At 42.2% G+C, this 24,153-nt stretch overlaps 1 protein-coding gene across 2 annotated transcripts; it reads left to right on the forward strand.

Annotated features, from left to right (window-relative positions):
• Positions 1–709: 709 nt before the first annotated feature.
• Positions 710–4,194, forward strand: LOC140112428 (vascular endothelial growth factor receptor 3-like). Of its 2 annotated transcripts, none has more exons than XM_072132493.1 (6): positions 710–786; positions 870–975; positions 1,663–1,802; positions 2,031–2,151; positions 2,612–2,697; positions 3,598–4,194. In XM_072132493.1, exons 2-6 carry the CDS (start codon positions 880–882, stop codon positions 3,815–3,817), a joined length of 663 nt encoding a protein of 220 aa, XP_071988594.1. In that variant the 5' UTR covers positions 710–786; positions 870–879; the 3' UTR covers positions 3,818–4,194. The 2 variants fall into 2 exon arrangements, with proteins under 2 accessions (XP_071988594.1, XP_071988595.1); XM_072132494.1 differs by having other exon boundaries at positions 3,601–4,194.
• Positions 4,195–24,153: the final 19,959 nt, after the last annotated feature.

Below are 24,153 nucleotides of genomic sequence, written 5' to 3' on the forward strand. Positions count from 1 at the left end.
AAACCACTGAACTCCAGGATAAGAGGATAATCAAGATTTCTTCTGTAGTGAACAGCCAAAATATTTACACCGATCATCTGTGCATTGTAAGAAAAGATTAATACAACCTCATATAAGAAGCAGTATTAAAAAAAAAACTACTTTCAGGTCTCATATTAGCAATTCAACGTTAACAAAGGGGAAACTTATTGAAGACCTTACTACATCAGTACAAACAGGAAGCCACAATAAAAGGGATATTGCTCTGGAGGATCCAACAGTCCTTTGTTTTCATAGCAGTATGTGTAATACCTCATCTGCCCTGCGGGGTTGCTGCAGGGAACCTGAACATATGCAGCTGGATTTTCGCTTATAGATCACAGCTGATTGCTAGAGATCTCAACATTGGAGGAGATTTATCAGAAGGGTCTGTTCTGGTTGTCTATGACAACCAGGGCCGGCTCCAGGTTTCAGTAGGCCCCTGGACAACACAGCTTCAGTGGGCCCCTTTGCAGTGAACTCATGTGGTGGTATTACTTTATGTACAGCCCCATTTGTTCCCTCACCAGATGCTGCCAGGCTGAGATTCGGTTGTGTGGGCCCCCCTAGCAGCTCTCGGTACTTACCGGGTATGCCTGGTGCTGATGACAACCAATCAGAGCTCAGCTTTCATTATAGCACAGCAGTTTAATACATAAAGGCTGAGCTTTGATTGGTTGCCATGGGCCCCATTAAATTCACACTGTTTTATTAACTCTACCTGGGGGTTGTCTGGGATAGGCTGCTCTCCTCCAGTCACGTAACAAAGTATGAATACAGTCTTTTTGGCTGCTTTTTGGTGAAAAGATGCTACTTGACAGGTTTTACCAAACACTTTTTTTTAATTACAGTTATCGTATTATGTTAAGCTGCTGGCACGGAGATCCTAAGGAACGGCCAACGTTTACAGACCTGGTTGAGATTCTGGGTGACCTCCTACAAGAGAATGTATTGCAGGTATGATGGTCATGTTATAGATGGAGCTCTACAAGTATATATTATTCATAAATACAGGGTCGTAACTAGGAGAGGAAGGGCCCCATAGAAGACTTCTGAATGGGGCCCCCCTAACCCCTCAAAAATTATACATATTTATTTACACACACATTCATACACTCTTACACACATTCATGCACTGATACATACATGTATACACTCATACAGTACTGTCCCAGTAGCTGCTGACCACATGCTGGAAGTTTATGGCAGGAATTAGAGATGATGGATCCCCTAGTCCTGTCATTCTGCTCTCCCCTTCCTCTCCCTCAACATTTCTTATCTGGGCTGCTGATTCATGCTGTGTAATGTGGATGATGTTCATTGTTATATACATACTATGATGTACAATGTGCAGAATAATATGTATAAAATGGTGGATATCCTCCTTTATTGGGTGTGTCTGGACAGATGCCAGGGCTCCCTGACACTGCGGGCCCCATAGCAGCTGCTATGACTGCCACCGCTGTAATTACGCCCCTGCATATATGCACATCCACAGAACCTCTTGGCATCAAGGCATCTGATTGTAAGGCTATCTAGTATAATGTTTAAATTGAATAGATTCCTACAATTTCTCATATCCAAGTATGTGTCAGTAAAATAATAAAGCGCATCCTTATGATCACGAACTCATATCATGTACAGGAAGGAAAGGACTACATTCCCCTCAATGATTCCCAGAGCTCCGAGGAAATTGACCTGTCCCAGTCACCAATCTGCCCACAGAACAACTCGGATGAGGATGACTGTGACATGAGGCTGCATTGTCACAACTTGGCGGTGAGGTAAGACAATATATAACACAGCAAAAATCTCAGTAATTCTGAAATAAAATACTGGTTCTTGGATCAATTACCTATTACGCTTGCATCAAACCCAAAATCACTGTGTGCCACAGAGAAGCCCAGGAAGTCAAGGCACCCTCTAGCGTTGTGCACCTTAGATATCTACTTCGTGAATCATACAGAAGTCTACTTGGCAACTTTTCTCACTTTTTCTTGATGTCCACGCAGGTATTACAACTGTGTTTCTTTTCCTGGGTGCTTCACTGGAGGCAACCAGATTCGGTGCCCATCAAGACTGAAAACATTCGAAGAATTTCCAATGACAAATGTGGCACACAAAGGTCAACCGGTAAGAGCACCAAATTATTGTCAAGGTTTAGATGTTAGAGGTTCCTGAACTTATTTCTGGAACTTGTTATTCTCTGGATATCCCAATTGGGTAATACAAACACCACCGTTCATGATGAAAATCTGCCCTGTAAGGGCACATGGACAGGGGCTTGGAATTGGGCAAAATGTAGGAGACTGAAGGTTGTATCATATCAGAATCAGACTACACATAGCTTGTATGTAGTCTGTTCCTATAGATACACAAAGATCAACATAAAAACTGCACACAAATAAGATGGATCTTACCTTTAAACCATTTCCCATCTGGCTTTATTTAGCCTACAACTATACATAGCTAATTTACTAGATTGGGCCTAGTAGGTATCAATTCAAGTAAATCTTCGTGTGAGGGATGCGGTCACAAGATTGTTGTGGTTGTTGTCGTCATCAAACTAATGGCCATTTGATATTTTTTGCAGGACAATCAGACAGACAGTGGGATGGTACTGGCTTCAGAGGAACTGGAGAGGATAGAAAACAGACACAGGACAGATGGCGTCTACAGGTGATTTATAAAAACTCTTAGTTTTTTGAATGAAACAAACATTTTTCAAGTTGGTTTCCTACACAGTGTAAAGTTAGCCATTTATTAATATTTAACTAGAAGTAGAAGGATTTTTGGGCAATTTAGTTTTCATATCTGAGTTGAGTCATGAAATTGTATGTTTACAATGAGTTCAGACAGTGTTAGAGTATATGGAGGACACCCTAAATATAAGTGGGAGAAATAATGTTTCAAATTTATTAACATACATACATTTTGGGGTTTTCCCCTTCGTTGTATTGTGGACTTAAAGAGGTTTTCTGGGAATTCCAGAAAACCACATGGCATTCGGGGGGATTCCTGTGTTGCAGCTTTCATTTACACAGTGACACTCCCAACTGGGCTTTGAGGCCATTTACTGCCGACACTTCTGCCCAGTGCCGGATTAGGGCTTGATCGCCTACCAGAGTTGGTCAACTTGAAGGCCCACTTTACAATCCATAAATTCCCAAGGAGGACATTTCATTGCTAAGGTCTAATAATGTTTTCCCATCAAAAAATTAACCATAAACTCAAGTAATTGTTCTATTCATTTTCAAATTTGTTTGTCTCTTGCTGAAATTTTGGGGCCCAGTATAATGTGTTAGAGATTCTCTGGTCGCCCATTCTGACTCTGCTTTTGGTCCAGGAACTTTATACATGCCTATAGGCCCTTGGGACATTGAAATTATAGGACCAAGTGAAAAATTCTGTGAGAGACCCATCAACTGTTGCAGCATACTTGAAGTTAAGAGGAAGGACCTTTCGGGTCTTCAACTGCAACCTTTTCGGCCCCTAGAGTTTCAACATAATCGAAGCACCAAAGATTTCCATTACCATATCTTTGTGTTTTATCTTTGTCTTTATCTGTTTCCTTCACAGCAGTAGTTCTCGTAGAAATAAGGAAACGATTACTCCAAGCTGCTCATCCCTTCAGAACAGGAGTCAGTCATCATACCCGTCCTATACCGGAGGGCAGACATTTTACAACAGTGAATACGGAGAGTTGTCAGAACAATCAGAGGGGGATAGCTTTACACCCCCTGGAGGCTCTGGCAGTCCTGACCTCGTCCATGCTTCTTTCTTCTCTGATGAAAACTGAGGAGGACCTTACGACTGGAAAACGGCCCTAAGCCACCATAGAGGCCTAAGCTTTGTCTCATCATATTTATAACTTATAATATCTGCCTTATAAGCCTAAGGGAAGGAATAAGGCCCCCCATTGGCCTCTGAGTAACTGATACTCGGGACTATTCTTCTTCTACAGAACAGAGACTGGAGAGTTCAATCTAAGAAATAGCAATATGGACAATGAGAGAGACATTCCCAGTGCTCAGAATTCAGACATGGACACAGTATTACAGACGTCATATGAATTCCATGAAAACAATGCATCCACATTGTCTATATTCAGTATTTATGTATCCTATGTGCAAAATGTAAACTGATCAATGGTTTTGTCACTAAATAATAATAGAATCCTGTCGTATATCGTACATTGAGCTGTAAACGCTGTATTTTTGTATTGTCTACAATGCACCCCTTTAGTATGAGAATGGTAGATCCCCTCTGATATTTTACCAAGTTGTACAATTTCCATGGGAAGGATGAGTGAACCAGATGCGCCCCCTCTCCCTCCCTGCTGCGTGATGAGGTTATCCTATGTCAGACCTTTTTTGTCATAACCTGGGAACTCCATTGCCATTCCATTCATACCACAGCCACAGCGACTCCATTCATATTGTCATCGACATACCTTGTGGTCGGACACTACAAATCAGAAATTTATCTCTGATCCTATAAACTTAAAGGGGTAGTACCAAGTTAGGAATGATCATGAAATTCAACTCCGAGGAACCCCACCAATCACAAGAATGGGACCACCAGCAACCTGGAGAATGGTAGTCGTATTCTTGCTAATGGGTAGGGCAGCTATAGTATGGATGTGTCGGTAATGGCCAAGCACAGCACTGGGCTGGGCGATCTCCGGCACTCACATTGAATGGAAGCGCTGGAGATAACATTGCTCAACAATTCCGACTGTTCCCATAGTATTGGGTGGAGTGACAATGCACATGCTCACCTTGCCGCTCCACTCATTAGTGAGAATGGGATTGCTGGTGGTCCCATTCTTTGAATCGATGGAGTTCACAACAGTTGGACCCCTATTGATCATCTTGTTATCCTCTATCCTGTGGATAGGGAATAACTGTCTAACTTGGTACAACCCTTTAAATTTGGAAACTTGTTCCAACCTGTTGACCATGTGTTCGTCCGGACCTGATCTTTGGCGTTGCGCATGGTCAAGTGGAAAGGGGAGTGAGGACTACTCACCCCTCCTGTATCCATTGAAAGGCAAGCTGCCGAGCGGCTTGGTCACAGTGCAGGGAAACACCATGTGCTCACCACACCGTGATCGGGGTCCATAGACTTCTATTGTGTTCTATTTGTGTGGCCAAATCATGGTCACAATTACGGCCCATAGCAACCAAAGCACAGCTATAATAAATTACCCTGCGCTAAAAAAAAAAAATATCGAAAGCTTGGATTGGCTGCCATGGACAATAAAGTCAGTCTTACTATTAGACAGTTTTAATAAATAAGCCCAAATTTCAATGTTTTTGCAAGTTAAAAGACATTGGGGCAGATTTACTTACCCGGCCCAATCGCGATCCAGCCGTGCGTTCTCTGCGGTGGATTCGGGTCTTCCGGCGATTCACTAAGGTAGTTCCTCCGACGTCCACCAGGTGGCGCTGCTGCGCTGAAGTTCGGTGGTGGATAGAAGAATCTACGAATCCCTGGGAATTTTAGCTTAAAATAAAGTCTGTTCTATAGAGATTAGAGGGGAGGGGCGTATACAATATTCATGATCTGGTTTATTTTATTCCATTCCTCCCAGCATACAATGTGAACAATTGAAATTCCACGGTGACACCCATAGGCTTGGACACAAATAGTGTTTGGCTATTCATCTTTTTTCTATCATTTCACACAAGTCCTGTACATTATAATTTTTATACTGGTTAATTTTCATCCTTTCTGTCACCACAATCATCACAGACAATGATTTTAATTGTAAAAGTTCAGATTTATCAACAAAAATGTGTGATACATGACAATGCGATGTTTATAGGGAATTCCGTTCTATTAGCCACAAGCCAAAAATATATTTTAAAAAAATATAGCTAGACTGTTAAAGGAAATCTACCACCAGGATGAAGTTATGTAAACTAAGCATACTAACATATTGGTGTGTGTCCTAGAGGCAATTTGCTCCCTGTTTACATTTAAGCTTCTTTTTCCCTTGTTTTTTAAAAAAAAAAGTATTTTAAAAATATGCAAATGAGCCCGAGGGGCTCCAGGCTCTGTTAACATCTACAGAGGCTGCAGTCCCTCAGGCTTATTTGCATAATTTTAAAGGCCTATTTTTGTAAAAACCAGGAAACAAAGAAGCTAAAAGAGGCAAAGATCCTGCCAGAGGGGGCACAGTATATCAGTGTGCTTAGTTTACAATCTATCATCCTGGTGGTAGATGTCCTTTAAGTCCTGTGAATCCATACATAAGCTATAGAGGGCAGGCTATATTCTGCTAATGAGATGTAGTCAGTCAGAGACAAATTGAAGGGGTTGTGCAAAAATCAGTGGGAATGCAGAGAATGTGATATAAAATAAACACTATGGGGCAGATTTACTTACCCGGCCCATTCGCGATCCAGCGGCGCGTTCTCTGCTCTGGATTCGGGTCCGGCCAGGATTCATGAAGGCAGTTCCTCCGCCGTCCACCAGGTGGCGCTGCTGCGCTGAAAGTCATCTCATCGCGCCGGAATGCACCACCTCGGACCACGTGAAGGCAAGCGCTCCCCAAGCGACACTTTTTCGGTTTTTAAATGCGGCGGTTTTTCCGAATACGTCGGGTTTTCGTTCGGCCACGCCCCCCGATTTCCGTCGCGCGCATGCCGGCGCCGATGCGCCACAATCCGATCGCGTGCGCCACAATCCCGGGGCAATTCAGGTACAATCGGCGCAAATCGGAAATATTCGGGTAACACGTCGGGAAAACGCGAATCGGGCCCTTAGTAAATGACCCCCATTATTACACATCTTGTAAATAAGATGAGCAACATTTATTTCATCTGATTCTCTGAATTCCTCTGATTAAAGGAACAAGCTCCTTAAAAATTACATTTTAACTATAGCATCATAAAATTATATTAGATGATTTGGGGCATTTCCCTGCTATGCATAAGAAATCTATCTTGAAAAGCTTCTTTAGTGTGGGTCCACATGAACATATGCCTGTACAAGTCTTGGTTGCCTACTGTCACCACTAGGGGGAGCCATTGTATATTGTATAATATTAGGAAAATATTTTGAGTTGTATATGCTGCTTGTTTCTTATAGTAATAGGTACATGAAGGAAGGACAAAGCTCTTCTCACATTATACAGTACCACATTTTAATCAGTCCAGCCCCGCTTGGCTCGATTGACAGACTTCTCCCTATATGTAAACAGCGAGAAACATCTCAATCAGACTGAGCTTGGTAGGGAGAAACCACCCAGCAGATTCATCTCCCTGTTCCCATTTTTTTGCGATTTGCGGGTAGAAACAGTGATAAATCTTCCTCCATGTTTCTATCTGATGAGGGGTTTCCTTTATAAAGGTAGTTGAATAGGTCTCTCTTTTTTTTTAAGATGCTTAAAAGGCATGTAAAGGGTAAAACTTAAAGTGCTAGTTCAACAGTTAGCATGTAATTTCCTTAGAAACAGGGCCAGTTCTAGGTTTCAGTAGGCCCCTGGGCAATAGAGCCTCAGTAGGCCCCTTTGCAGTAAACTTAATCATCCCTAACAGCCTCCTCATGGTTATTTTCTATAGAGCCCCTCATGGTAATTTTATATACAGCCATCTCATGGTTAATTTATATACAGACCCTCATGGTTATTTTATGTACAGCCCCCTCATGGCTATTTTTTATAAAGCTCCCTTCAGTTCCTATGGATTCATTAGATACAGCCCCCTCAGCCCCATGGATTTCTTACATTCAGCCTTAGGTGGGCCCCCTCCTCCCCCAGCAGCTCTGGGCCCCAGCATTTTCCCAGGTATGCCCAGTTCTGGTGCCGGCCCTGCTTAGAATTATATTAGTATCAGATATAAGCTGTTGGGTCAGAATATGATATATGATAGCACAGCACTGCCGTGTTTTTTTAAAGAGGTACTTAAACATTTTTTTGAGTTTTGGAAATTACCATTAGACAAGTGTTCCCAGGAGTACATAAGGACTTTAAGGTTCAATTACATCACCTTTAGGATGTCACTGGTAACCAGTAACATCACTTTTTTTCAAGTTGCAGTTCCAGATATGTACAATAGGGGGCAGTGGCGCAACTTAAAGCTGATAGGCCCCAGTTCAAAGTCTGTGCCAGGCCCCCAACTATAATGTATGGTTTATAGTACTAGTCTTCGCATATGGAAATGTTATGGGCCCCCTAGGCATTTTGGGCCCAGTTGCAATTTAACCCTCTGCACCCCCTTATGTTATGCCCCCGGCAGGGGGTGATTGTCTTAAAAATATATAAAACGAGGTTAAGGGAATTAGCCTAGTTTCCCCATTAATATCATTAACGTATTTTAGTGGCGTCCGGCCACATGTACTGAAGATAGGATCTAGCATGTGGAAATCGTATTGCCTGTACGATAGCAATGTTTATAGTGCTCCACTACAACTCCCAGCATGCTCTTCTGCCTATATGCCCATGTGCAACATCTGAGCCCTTTGCATATGAAAGTCTTCCAATAACAAAAGATGTTTTTTTTCTATGTACCATGCAAAATGAATGCTGAAAATTGTTTCTGTTTTGATATGATATAATATATATCTTTATATATAAATATATATTAGTATACAAACTATAATTCTGTCCTTATACTGTATTTGTTATGCCTGCTTTTATCTGACAATAAAAAATATTCATCACTGGTGATCCCTTTGCAGGGAACATCAGTTATTAGCTGTAACCTCGTAGGAGAACTCAGCAGCAAGTGTCAGGTTCAGAACATCTTTGCTTATCATCTAGATTAATTACTGTGTATCCACTGGTTACTTTGCTATCCTCCACAGTTTAGCCTAATTCCAAAGTAGTTATGCCCCCTGACTGTGCTGATAATTGCTGTGTTCACAAAGGGGGAGGGGCTGTTGCTCCCTGCTCAATATGAAGGGAGTAGAGGGGAGTCATGGGACAGTGCTCTCTTTGTGTACTGCTCTGTAGATGATTAAGTCTCCTACACAGAATAGTGGAGGTACAAGACCTCCCCTGTTCCGTATGAGTCCCTCTGAACATCAAGCTATGACATACATTTGTCTGCAGCAACCCTCCCGCAACTTCTACACAAAGTACAATTTTTTCATAGCAGGGATATTTTAACCCTCAGAGCACAGTCTTTGTACAGGCTATGCAACAGCTTCACTGCTGGTTTCTACTACTTAGTACATTACCATGCGCCTTCATGTGATGAAAGCTGCCACAATAGGCACAATATAGTCCTGTATGTACTCTATGCAGTGTTCAGTGTATTTACCTATAGGAATCTCACAGTATTTGCTGCTAAATTACTTAATGAGAGAATAAAAGGCATCATGGGAACCGTGGCCAGCCTAAATTTGACTCTGGGAAGATACAGGTAGAGGTTAGTCTCTAACCATTTTACTGCTGCTGAGGAAGATTTCCGACAAGTAGTTTCAAAACAGAAAATGCCATAACTCTGGAAATAAAAAAAAGTAGAGACATTGTCCTATTTGCTTTTAAAGGGGGATTCACATATCATAATTTGGTTAAAATCATTATGAAATCGGAGTTACACGTTAAAGGGAGTCTACCAGCTCCAAAAGTAAAACCAGCTTTGTGTAGAGCTCTGAATAAGTTTTCCAGACATAGTGTTTCTGTTTCCCATGGAATTGTAATTTTAGAGAATTTTTTTCACCTTCATGGTTCACCAGGGGTGGGTCTTCATTGGTTGGTGCACTTGTACCTTAGGCCGGCGCCACACGTTAAATTAATGCAAAACACCGGCGGCTCGTTCCCGATCACAGACGTTTCCATAGAAACGCCGATGCGATCGGGTCGATTCCTGCCCTGGTGGGCGCGACTTTGTCTGCGTTTGCGTTTGCAAGCGCAGACAAAGCGCTACGTGTGGCGCCAGCCTTAACAGAAAGAAAATTGAAGAGACAAAACAAATTGGTGATTTAGCTTACATGGCTCTAATTTAAAAAAAAATGTTACAATGCTGGTTTTATATGTTGGCAACAGGTTAGTTTGTAGACAACCTTTAAGGGACCCTCTCAAACCATTTCAGCACACAGTGGCATAACCAGAAAAGGCTGCACCCCACAGAAAACTTTTTAATAAGATCTCCCCCTTCACCATAAACAAGAATACAGTATGAAAGGTAGCTTTACACTAGAGTGAGGGCCCTACGTTGGAGGGTAACAGGGACCAAGCCACAGAATCGTTCATTACTAGCTGATCAATGAGTGTGCAGCTCAATGGGGGTCATTTATCTTATCTCCGTTAGTTTTGGCTAGTTTTGGCAGTCTTTTTTACTTCTGCTTCTTCTGCTGGTAATTTATCAATCTCACTTTTTCCTTGTGTTAAATGGGGTTTTTTTCAGATCTCTTTTTGAGGCATTTGTTACAAATGTCTCAAAAATGTCAAGCAAATGTCTCAAGTCACTTCTTTCCATTTTCTAAGTTTTCCTAAAAGTGTAACTGTCATTTAAAAAAACTTTTGATATGTTGTAGGGCAGGTAATTTTAAGCCCTTTTGCAATTGGATTAGTTACCCGAATCTTACTCCTTTCTCTTCTGCAGACTTCCCCTAGATGTCAGTAATCTCTCATATGGCTGTTGCTAGTGACATCCCGTCTTCATAAAGGAGCAGAGACTACGGAGCAGGAGACATGCCCCCATCCCCCTCCCTGCTCTCAGGTGATTACCTCATGTCTCACTGCTCCAGCAGTCATGTGCAGTGAGAAGCCCTAACTAATGTAGTGACCAAACACCTACATTCTTATCTTTCCCTCAGCTTTCCCTACACTTGTGTATAAACAAATAATCCACACAGACAGAAACTGCAGTACCCCCTCCCCCCATCACCTCACACAAGGAAGTGGCAGGAGAGACTCTCCAATTCTGCAAGCTGTGTCCTCATGTGCTGTGCCCTCATGTGCTGTCCATTGATATATACCCCCATTACGTTAATTTCTATGATGTGCTTTCAATTCTTCTGTTCCATAAGAGAATGTGAAAACTGAAAAACACTGGTAACTATATGGGGTTGTAAATGCATCAGTTGCTTTTTTCCCCATCTGTCAATTTTTTTCTGATCAAAACAAAACAAAAACAAAAGAAATCTATAAGTTAGGCTTAGTGCACACAAGTGCTGTCATTTTGGAAACTTGCAGTTCCTCATAAGGATACGTATATAGAAGGCTCCTTTTATCATGTTTATGTTAATTATAATTAATCCAAAGGGGGTGAGTGGGATTTATATAAAATAACCATAAGGGGGTGGTTTGGTATGAAAAACTAGGGAATATTTTAGGCCACAGGAGACTGTATATGAGTTCACTGCAAAGGGACCTACTAAGACTTTGTCGCCCAGGGGCCTACAGAAACCTGGAGCCGTCCCTGCCTATACTCTTCACTCAAATTGAGATTCTCCTCCTATACTATTGGTGGTGCAGTGATAAGAATGTCCTCTGCTTATGATCCGCAGATGTTGCCCATACACTGTGCGGTGTGTGGCTTTCAGCAGTAGCGTGTACGCTGCTTTCCTCTCTCTGGATGCTGCTTCTGACACTGGTGTGGGGAGGGGGGATTTCATGGTCTTGGCTCACTAATTTTCTGCCGGACATGATATCTGGACATTCTCCTACTTTCCAGGCAGGAGTACACAATGTCCTGCTTCTCACTAGCATCAGGACATCATGTCTCGGACAGCCCTGGCCCCCCTTCCCCTATGGGCCCTGCAGCAACTGCTAGATAGGCCATTGCCAGAACACCAACATTTAGATGAAGTTCACATAAACTCCAGCCCTTCTTAAAGACAGGCAAAGCCAAATTTCCAGGGATTTGTTGCAGAAGATTCTGTGTAATGTTGTCAAACTGAAGACTTTAGAAGTCTCTGACATTAAAGTCACATGTTATTTAGTCACAAAACATATGCTTATACCAAACTTCATCAAATTTCCTGCAGATGGAGTAGACTTTGGTACATATCGAAGTAGGCAGTGGTGTAACAAGGAGAGGCTGGGCCCCATGGCAAACTTCTGCATGGGGCCCCCCCATCCCCTAAAAAAAAATATTTATACATATTTGTACACATGTTTATACAATCAAACACATTTACACACTTTCATATACACACACTTTTCTATACAGGCACACACACATACAGTAAATACAGACATGCTGCATATACAAGCGTACATACACACATACGTACAGTATATACAGCATATACACACACCATATACACTCACACCATATGCGCATGCACACACACTCACAAAGCACACACACTGACAAAGCACATACACAAACCATATGCATAATCACAGTGCACGCACACTCACAGCGTGCATGCACACACTCACAGAACATACACAAACAGCATGTACCCTCACAAAGTGGTGGTGGGAAGGCGGTTGGCTATGGCATCGGGCAGCTGGCTCTGGCAGTGGGCAGTGCGTGGCATTGGGCGGGTGGTGCGTAGCATCGGGCAGGAGAATGGGCTGGCCTTGGCATCAGGCTGACTGGCTGTGGCAACCAGGATGGCCGTGGCATCGGGTGGGGGGCTAGCCGTAACATCAGGCGGGGCGGGTCGGCCATGGCATCGGGCAGACAGGTGCGCTGGCTGGCCGTGACATCAGGTGGGTGGCAGGTGGCTGGCAATGGCCTCCGGGGGGAGGCGGTCTGTAGCATCGGACGGGACATGGCATCGGGCAGGCGGCCAGGGCTGTGGCATTGGATGGATGGATGGCCAGATTGGCAGTGTAGACGGGGGAGGCGGGTTGGCCATGGTATCAGACGGGATGACCGTGGCATCCGGCTGGAATTCAGATGGGCCGTGGCATGTAAGAAGAGGGAGAAGCCGCATTATGATAGAGGTTTCCACCTGGGGCACTCCCGGTGAATGTAATAAATGCCCCAGCATTACTTCCCCCCATGAGATGCCTTCATGCCTCCACCCCTTATAAATGCCCCCAGGAGTGATACCCCCTAATAAACGCCCTCAGCAGTTCTCCTCCAATGAATTGTCTCCAGCAGTACTCCCCACCTGATAAATGCCCCCAGCAGTGCTCCCCCACCCCTAATAAATGCCCCCCACAGTGCTCCCCCCATGAAATGTCCCCAGCAGTGCTTCCCACCTTTAATACATGCCCCATCAGTGCCTCCCCCTTATAAATGCCCCCAGCAATGCTCCCCCAACCCTAATACATGTGCTACACCCCTGTTAATTATTTGGCCATTGCTGCTGTTCGATAAAGAACTAAGGGTGATGTCACGCATGGCGTTTTTAGGCCATTTTTGGGCCGTTTTTAGTGCGTAAAAAACGCATGCTTTTTGTCCATTTTTAATTGCGCAAATTCGGAAAACTGGACAAAAACGCAGGCGTTTAAAAAAAAACGCTTGCATGTTTCAAAAAACGCATGCGTTTTTTAACTCATGCGTTTTTTACAATCTGAAAACGCACTAACTCAAAACGGCCTAAAAACGCCATGTGTGACATCACCCTAAGTTGATCTGCAAAACATTGCCTCCGTCTGGTTCCAGGCTGCTTACCACCTCGGGCTTCCCCATCCTTAATCCAGGGATTCAACACTCATCGGTTGCCCTAGGGATAAACCAGTACCTCAGCCTCTCCCTCCCTCTTCTTGCACACACCACCTGCTGGAGACCTGCCAGGCTGTAGGACAGCCCTCAGGTCCCCATACCGAGCACCGTGACATCAGTGCCCCCAAGGCCGCACTAGCCAGCCACTCCGGTATTCTGGGCCCCGGCTGCCATGCCCCAAGAAAAGGCCAGGCCCCGGTGGCGGATGTTGCACATGCCCCCAGCAGTGCTCCCCCACCCTTAATACATGCCCCCAACAGTGCTCCCCCACCGCTAATGCATGCTCCCATCAGTGCTCCCATTCCACCATTAAATGTCCCTAGCAGTGTTCCCCGCCCAATGACATGTCCACAGCAGAACCCCATAAAAATAATAAAGATAACACTTACCATGGGCGCTCCTATTCACCCCACGGCTCCAACTTGATCTCTCTTCAATGCGGGCAGAGGCAATTGGAGATGTAAAGGTTTTCTACAAATTTTCTACACACTTTTAAAAAAACTTATGGGGTTTCCTTCAAAAAGTCTCCATTGGTATAGAGGCTGCACACCTAGTTTATGACAAAGCCTCCAACATTATTTAATCTATGCTGTTGGAGGGGTTCAATCTATGAATCTACTCAAGTTCATGTATGAATGAATACACAGCAACCCCATGGATTAAAGATCGAAATGTGAACGCTTTTAGTTGAAATCACACCCAGTCTCCTACAGGCTACAAACACAGTACCGTGAGGTTAAAATATTGGCCCATATTTATCAAAACTAGCGCAAACTGAACTATGTGTAGCTTGTCTGTAGACTAGAGGGTGCAGTGTGTGACAGAATAATGAAATGTATCATATGTTCTCTATGAATCTGGCGCCCCCTGCACTTCTCTGGCAGAGACCTAAGACTCTGGCCAGATCTCACGTAATAAGTGATGTCCAGTGGCGTAACTATAAGAGACAGTGCCCCATACCAAATGGGGTTACCACCTGCGATCGGTTTCGGCATCGACCCCGGTTGTTACCTTGTATGGAGAGGGCTCATACATAGCACATCACATGTCAGTAAGGGGTTAAAAGTCCACCAAAAAATGTTGGTGCACTCTGTGGAAGGAGTATAGGAGGTGCCAGAATCATAAAGAACGTGAGACACAATTCATGAATCTGGCACCCCCTGCATTCTCCACAGGCAAACTGCACCAGTTTTGATAAATGTGGGTCACGGTTTATACACAACATATACAATTACATACATACAGCATATACACACATACTTACAGTACCACTTACACCCATACATAATTTACACAGACATGCAGGATATACATACATATACATCACATGGTAGGTTAATTGACAGGACGAAAGCAAAACTTGAGTGAGATAGCTCATTTACGTATCTTCAGTGACAATCAATGGCGTAGTGGAGGGTGCACGGAAATGATGAAGCTGTGCGGACCCAGCGCCATATTTGTCTGAGTGTTCAGATGTGCTGCAGATGTTTCCACTGCATCTATCTTTAAGTTGCAACAAAAAAAGTCACAAAAAAAAGCGCAAAAACTTACCAGACCTAATTCATATAGCTTACATAACTATTCATTGGTGAGTCAATTCACACAATATATACCACTAGTGCATGCATCTAAATGTATAGAAAGTTATAAAGTGACAGTGCAAAGAATAATTTATAAGTATGTACATTATTATATAAAACTATATTGGCCACAGTGAGGGCACCTCACTTGGCTACAGTGGGGGCACATGTGACTTTATTGTCTAAAGTGGACATACCTGTGACTATTGGCCACCATGGGCACACGTGTGACTATTGGCTGCAGAGGGAGCACATGTGAGTATATTGTCTACAGCGTAGGCACCTGTGACTATTGGCCACCATGGACACAACTGACTATTGGCTACAATGGGGACACCTGTGATTATATTGGCCCCAGTGGGGACACCTGTGACTATATTGGCCGCAGTGGGGACACCTGTGACTATATTGGCCGCAGTGGGAACACCTGTGACTATATTGGCTACTGCGGTTATGTTTGTGCTAAGAAAATGGAGATGATTCGAGAAGACTAAAATGATGTGAGAAGGCCTAATGGCGACCAGGTAGAAGACGAAAATAAAAGAGTCCCCTCTGATCCGGCGTTACTTTTAATCAGATTCATAGTAATTGCTCATATAACCCATGAGCTCACAATTCTGTAGCATCTCCCCTGTGCTGTGACTCTCTGGTATCTTCTCCGATGAGGGCGACCTACATGGAGACAGTCTTATACTGTGCCAGATTTATCATCCAGCATCAGACACTGTGATAAATGTGATGCAGTGTAAGGCTACATTCACATGGACGTATGCTGGGTGGGTATATGTCTGACATTCAGGAGAGGATGAGGGGTGCACAAACGGGTAAAGATAGGACATGTTCTAGGGGGCGGTAAAGTGCCACGTGGGTGCGGCCAGGGCCATGTAAGGGGGCAGCAAAGTAGGCATTTGCCCAGGACCCCCTGAAAGCAGGATCTCTTCTTTCAAATGAATCCTAAATTGTGTTTCTAGGTGCCATGGATCCAGAGATATTCACGTTTAAAGTGAGAATTTCGGGTGCAATTTTTATATATAAAAATCACTCCTGACGGCACTTTAACAGATAATATCTCCTTTTTCCAAACACTTAGAAAGTCACATTTAGATTGATATAAAAGAGGAGATTCTCCTCTTCCATAGGAAAAAGAAGTGAGATTCTAGGTGCCACAGAGCCAGAATATAGCCCTCTGAAGTGTGACCCCCCTCCAGATTCTTACCCGGCAGACTACATTTACTGTACACAGGAGCTGCTGCACCTCTCAGATATTGTAATTTACTTTATATGTTACAAAATTTTGATAAGGGATAAAATCAACTAATGTTCATGATTTTAACCCTCTCCTTTCCAGAACAATCTAAGAACACACTTTCTCTCCGATTGCCTTTTATTTCGTAATGGGGTTTTTGCTAAAAAATTTTGATACCATTAACAATCGATCTTCTTCACCTTATGTGGCTAAATATTAACACCTCGGCCCAGAATGTGTTCATATAGTTATAAGTAACACCAAAAACACACACATGTTCTGGAATAAAGTTTTTACTTCACACCATCCTCTATTATTTATATTTATTTACCTATGTTATGACGTTCTCACTCTCATCCTTATGAAGCGCGGAGGGTTCTGTTATTGTGTGGCTAATACATTGGCGCACATCTAAAAGTGACTTTTATCATCTCATTAGCTTGGTTTATGGATATATAGTTATTTATTTGGGTTACCATTGTAGAAGGGAACAAACAATGATACATCTGTGTGACGCTCAGTACAATTTCTGCAAAAAATGTTTGGCCCCCCCTGTGGATTTAACGTTCCCTTTGCTGCATATTTTGGTGAATATACACATGTGGGGTATGTCTGATCTCCTCACATCTTGTTGTTTTAGGAAAGTATATTTTCTTTATATAAGTGTTCTGGATTTGTAATTATTTTAGGGGAAATGTTTCATATGCATGCAATTTTTGCATTTTATTGCTGTTTGCTGCAAAGTTGCATGAAGGTGGTAGTGTGTATGAATTAAAAAGTTATTCTTATTTTCATGGTGATTTCTGAAAAAAAAATTGATTTTGACAGACTTGGAGCTGGTGTTCTGGTTCTGGTGTCATTTGTATGAGAAGAAGTTAATTGGGAGTGTAATCCCCTAATCCTTATACAATAATTAAGGATTATTGCATAACAACTATGTTTTTAGATATTTAGATATTGATGTTTGAAATGTGCCCCCCACTCGGCCTGTTTTCTGTAGGCAGAATGGAGGAGGAGGGAGCGGTGGGGAAGAGGGAGCTGACAGATGCAATATCTACAACCAAGTGCCATTACCAGACATGAGAGTTTGGGGCCAATGATTCTAAAGGCAGTAGAGTCACGAGAAATTGATCATGTGGATTCAGACTTTTTAGAATTATGATGATATGAATATATTTGAATTAATGTGGATTTTTGTTCCTGGATAAACACGTGACACCCCCTGAGAATAAGCCCTAACCTATTTTTCAGAGCAGAAAATAATATAAGACCCTTTCTTATTTTTGGAGAAACATGGAATTATTATCTGTTATTGTCTGTTCTGCTTAAGGAATTTTACACTCCCCCCACTAGGAGGCAGTATAACATAAAAAAAATGTATCTGTCAGTTTTTTTCTAAAAATAAGCTCTGTTAATTACACACAACGATATTGACTAAGTGGACTTCTACTTTATACATAATATATGTTTATATATCTTCATTTGTAATTCAAGAAGAGGAAAAGGAGACAATATTTTCCAAGTTTCCAGGCCACATAGTCATTTTTCTTATTCTAAAACAGTATAATAAATGAGACCAGAGAAGGGAATCGCATTTACTGCTAATATCTGCCTCCACCAATCAGCGTTAGAGAACATCCACATGATAGGAAGATGCTGTGAATTTGTTGTTGTATCCAAAGAAGGGTCAAGTTTATGCTTCATGTTTTTCACTCTTTGCAATGCACAAAATGAAAGCGATGAGAGGAGCTGATGAGTAGATGCTTTCTGTAGAAAGAGCATTAAAGGGATTGTCAGGCCCATCCTGATTTTTCAGTCTGATGAGTTACAATGGGGATGGTGTATACGCCTTATACATATGCGCCAGCGCACAACACGCGTGTATACAGGAGAGCGCAAAGTCCTCCAAAAGGTCCTTGAGTCAGAGAGCACCTTTGTGAGATGTGTAATTTTATGTGTCTATGTTTGTCTTTTAATATGTGTCTTACTGTGAACTGTATGAGGAAGTGTCTGTCTACTCCTTTTCTGTTTATATAGTTTTCACATATCACAGTACTACTATTCTTATACTGCATGTATGGGCAGTGTACAATACTACTACTCATATCCTGTATATATAGGCACTGCATAATACTACTGCTGCTATCCTGTATATATAGGCACTGCACAATACTACTGCTGCTATCCTGTATATATAGGCACTGCACAATACTACTGCTGCTATCCTGTTTATATAGGCACTGCACAATACTACTGCTGCTATCCTGTATATATAGGCACTGCACAATACTACTGCTGCTATCCTGTATATATAGGCACTGCACAATACTACTGCTGCTATCCTGTATATATAGGCACTGCACAATACTACTGCTGCTATCCTGTATATATAGGCACTGCACAATACTACTGCTGCTATCCTGTATATATAGGCACTGCACAATACTACTGCTGCTATCCTGTGTATATAGGCACTGCACAATACTACTGCTGCTATCCTGTGTATATAGGCACTGCACAATACTACTGCTGCTATCCTGTATATATAGGCACTGCACAATACTACTGCTGATATCCTGTATATATAGACACTGCACAATACTACTGCTGCTATCCTGTATATATAGGCACTGCACAATACTACTGCTGCTATCCTGTATATATAGGCACTGCACAATACTACTGCTGCTATCCTGTATATATAGGCACTGCACAATACTACTGCTGCTATCCTGTTTATATAGGCACTGCACAATACTACTGCTGCTATCCTGTATATATAGGCACTGCACAATACTACTGCTGCTATCCTGTATATATAGGCACTGCACAATACTACTGCTGCTATCCTGTATATATAGGCACTGCACAATACTACTGCTGCTATCCTGTATATATAGGCACTGCACAATACTACTGCTGCTATCCTGTATATATAGGCACTGCACAATACTACTGCTGCTATCCTGTGTATATAGGCACTGCACAATACTACTGCTGCTATCCTGTGTATATAGGCACTGCACAATACTACTGCTGCTATCCTGTATATATAGGCACTGCACAATACTACTGCTGATATCCTGTATATATAGACACTGCACAATACTACTGCTGCTATCCTGTATATATAGACACTGCACAATACTACTGCTGCTATCCTGTATATATAGGCACTGCACAATACTACTGCTGCTATCCTGTATATATAGGCACTGCACAATACTTCTGCTGCTATCCTGTATATATAGGCACTGCACAGTACTACTGCTGATATCCTGTATATATAGGCACTGCACAATACTACTTCTGATATCCTGTATATATAGGCACTGCACAATACTACTTCTGATATCCTGTATATATAGGCACTGCACAATACTACTGCTGATATCCTGTATATATAGGCACAGCACAATACTACTGCTGCTATCCTGTATATATAGGCACTGCACAATACTACTGCTGCTATCCTGTATATATAGGCACTGCACAATACTACTTCTGATATCCTGTATATATAGGCACTGCACAATACTACTGCTGATATCCTGTATATATAGGCACAGCACAATACTACTGCTGCTATCCTGTATATATAGGCACTGCACAATACTACTGCTGATATCCTGTATATATAGGCACTGCACAATACTACTACTCGTATCCTGGATGCATAGTACTATTACTTGTATCCTGCATATAGTAGCACTGCACAGTACTATTACTTGTATCCTGCATATATTGGCACTGCACAGTACTATTAATTGTACCCTGCATATATTGGCACTGCACAGTACTATTACTTGTATCCTGCATATAGTGGCACTGCACAGTACTATTACTTGTATCCTGCATATATTGGCACTGCACAGTACTATTACTTGTATTCGGCATATATTGGCACTGCACAGTACTATTACTTGTATTCGGCATATATTGGCACTGCACAGTACTATTACTTGTATCCTGCATATATTGGCACTGCACAGTACTATTACTTGTATTCTGCATATATTGGCACTGCACAGTACTATTACTTGTATCCTGCATATATTGGCACTGCACAGTACTATTACTTGTATTCTGCATATATTGGCACTGCACAGTACTATTACTTGTATCCTGCATATAGTGGCACTGCACAGTACTATTACTTGTATCCTGCATATATTGGCACTGCACAGTATTATTACTTGTATCCTGCATATATTGGCACTGCACAGTACTATTACTTATATCCTGCATATATTGGCACTGCACAGTACTATTACTTGTATCCTGCATATATTGGCACTGCACAGTACTATTACTTGTATCCTGCATATATTGGCACTGCACAGTATTATTACTTGTATCCTGCATATATTGGCACTGCACAGAACTATTACTTGTATCCTGCATATAGTGGCACTGCACAGTACTATTACTTGTATCTTGCATATATTGGCACAGCACAGTACTATTACTTATATCCTGCATATAGTGGCACTGCATAGTACTATTACTTGTATCCTGCATATATTGGCACAGCACAGTACTATTACTTGTATCCTGCATATATGGGCACTGCACAGTACTATTACTTGAATCCTGCATATATGGGCACTGCACAGTACTATTACTTGTATCCTGCATATATGGGCACTGCACAGTACTCTTACTTGTATCCTGCATATATGGGCACTGCACAGTACTATTACTTGTATCCTGCATATAGTGGCACTGCACAGTACTATTACTTGTATCCTGCATATATGGGCACTGCACAGTACTATTACTTGTATCCTGCATATATTGGCACTGCACAGTACTATTAATTGTACCCTGCATATATTGGCACTGCACAGTACTATTACTTGTATCCTGCATATATTAGCACTGCACAGTACTATTACTTGTATCCTGCATATATTGGCACTGCACAGTATTATTACTTGTATCCTGCATATAGTGGCACTGCACAGTACTATTACTTGTATCCTGCATATATTGGCACTGCACAGTACTATTAATTGTACCCTGCATATATGGGCACTGCACAGTACTATTACTTGTATCCTGCATATAGTGGCACTGCACAGTACTATTACTTGTATCCTGCATATATTGGCACTGCACAGTATTATTACTTGTATCCTGCATATATTGGCACAGCACAGTACTATTACTTGTATCCTGCATATAGTGGCACTGCACAGTACTATTACTTGTATCCTGCATATAGTGGCACTGCACAGTATTATTACTTGTATCCTGCATATATTGGCAAAGCACAGTACTATTACTTGTATCCTGCATATAGTGGCACTGCACAGTACTATTACTTGTATCCTGCATATATTGGCACTGCAGAGTACTATTACTTGTATCCTGCATATAGTGGCACTGCACAGTACTATTACTTGTATCCTGCATATAGTGGCACTGCACAGTACTATTACTTGTATCCTGCATATAGTGGCACTGCATAGTACTTGTATCCTGCATATATTGGCACTGCACAGTACTATTACTTGAATCCTGCATATATGGGCACTGCACAGTACTATTACTTGTATCCTGCATATATGGGCACTGCACAGTACTCTTACTTGTATCCTGCATATATGGGCACTGCACAGTACTATTACTTGTATCCTGCATATATTGGTACTGCACAGTACTATTACTTGTATCCTGCATATAGTGGCACTGCACAGTACTATTACTTGTATCCTGCATATATGGGCACTGCACAGTACTATTACTTGTATCCTGCATATATGGGCACTGCACAGTACTACAACTTTTTGCATCACATCTAATCATAGTAAATATGATTGAAGTCATTGCCAAAGCTGCAATGTAAACTTGGAGCAAGAATATGGCGCCATTCATAGCTGAGGGACTGATTTTTCCTATGGTTGTGAGCATAATCCCAAAGATATTTTGCTGTATTTTTCCAAGGGTCAAAGTTTCCTTTGCTCTGCAGACTTCACTTACAACAGAACCTATTAACTGTGTGGATGGTGTTTAATGTCCTGTAATTAATGCAGAGCAGCTGTTCAGATACTTACACTATGGCTGGCAATGCATTATCACTAATAAGAGCCGGGCTGTCTTACATAAACAAGTGAAATTTATAGTGTAAAGCGTGATAACCTGCCAGGAGTAATATCAGGAGATCACTCATTAAAAATATTTTTTCAAGATTGAAGTAATATATTATGTAGTTTATTTGATCAGTGTAACATTGGCCCACACATCTGTATAGAAAGAACAGAAGAATACAGTAGAATACAGGCAGTCCCCGGGTTACATACAAGATTGGTTCTTTAGGTTTGTTCTTAAGTTGAATTTGTTTGTAAGTTGGAACTGTATATTTTATAATTTTAACTCCAGGCTCAAATTTTTTTTTTGTCCGAGTGACAATTGGAATTTTCAAAATCAAAATTGCTGCCAGGATTAACAAGAACATTTCATTACAGACACCTTACAGCTGATCACCAGAGGTCACAGGGGGCAGAGAGGTCTGTCTGTAACTAGGGGTTGTGTGCAAGTCAGGTGTCCTTGAGTAGGGGACTGCCTGTATACAGTAACCGAAATCCAAGACTGTACCGCTAAACCCAGGACGCATCTTGTATGGAATATCTCCCTCTATCCACCATGTTCCATCCTAGTGAAAGATGAATTGGCCCCCATTGAATTTCACTAGCAATCCAGGAGCACATTGGGCTCATTTACTAAGGGTCCACGGACCGCACTATAGTCAGAATATCGGACGATTTCCGATGTGTGCCGCATTTAGAAGGGTTTTTTGTCACACTCGATCGGATTTTGGCGCATCGGAGCTGGATTTCACGCGACAAGACAATCGGGCAATCCGCCAGATTCGGACAACGCACGATTGAATTAACATTCAAAATTGTGTCGCAAGCCATGCACTTACATGCACCGGCAAGAAAAAGGTGAACTCCGGCGGACCTGAGCGGGGAAGCGACACATGCAGGAAATTGGACGCACAATCTTAGTGAATCGCGGCAGCTCTGAATCTTCGTCGGACAATGCATCTTTGGGATCGCGACGGGACAGGTAAGTAAATGTGCCCCATTGTACCCATACGTCTGTGGCCAATGAGTCTAATTTGCAGAAGCTCTGGTAATATGAACCATAGGACAATTGCCGCTCACTCCACCATCATTCCACGTTATGCAGTTCCAATCAATTCTATTGATAGGCGGATGCTAAACTTGTCTTCTGTTTTGTTCAAGTACTCTCCTCCTCTTTCCCCTATACATCATTTTTGGGTACGATACAATACAATTTATTGATCCCACGGGGGAATTATTTATTAATGAGAGTGGGTTCACACATGCAGTTTTTCAGATGCAGTTTTCGAAGCCAAAAGCAGGTGTGGATCATAATGGGTTGATACAAATAATTGAAAGGTGCTGCTCCTACTTTTACTCCATTCCAGGTTTGGGCATCAAAAACTGCTACTGAAACACTGAATGTGTGACCGCACCCATAGGAGCACATTTACTTACCCGGTCTGTGGAGTTCACTGAAAGTGCATTGTTCGATGATAATGCACTCTGCTGCGATTCACTAAGATCGTGCGCCCAGCTCAGGTCCGACAGAGTTCGCCTTCTTCTTCCTAGTGCATGTAAGTGCATTGTATGCAACACAATTTGAAAGTTAAATCCAGCGCTAAGTCCGAATCAGTTGGATCAGACGGAAC

The sequence above is a fragment of the Engystomops pustulosus genome, unplaced genomic scaffold (assembly GCF_040894005.1).
Source record: "Engystomops pustulosus unplaced genomic scaffold, aEngPut4.maternal MAT_SCAFFOLD_772, whole genome shotgun sequence".
Taxonomy (NCBI): Eukaryota; Metazoa; Chordata; class Amphibia; order Anura; family Leptodactylidae; genus Engystomops; species Engystomops pustulosus.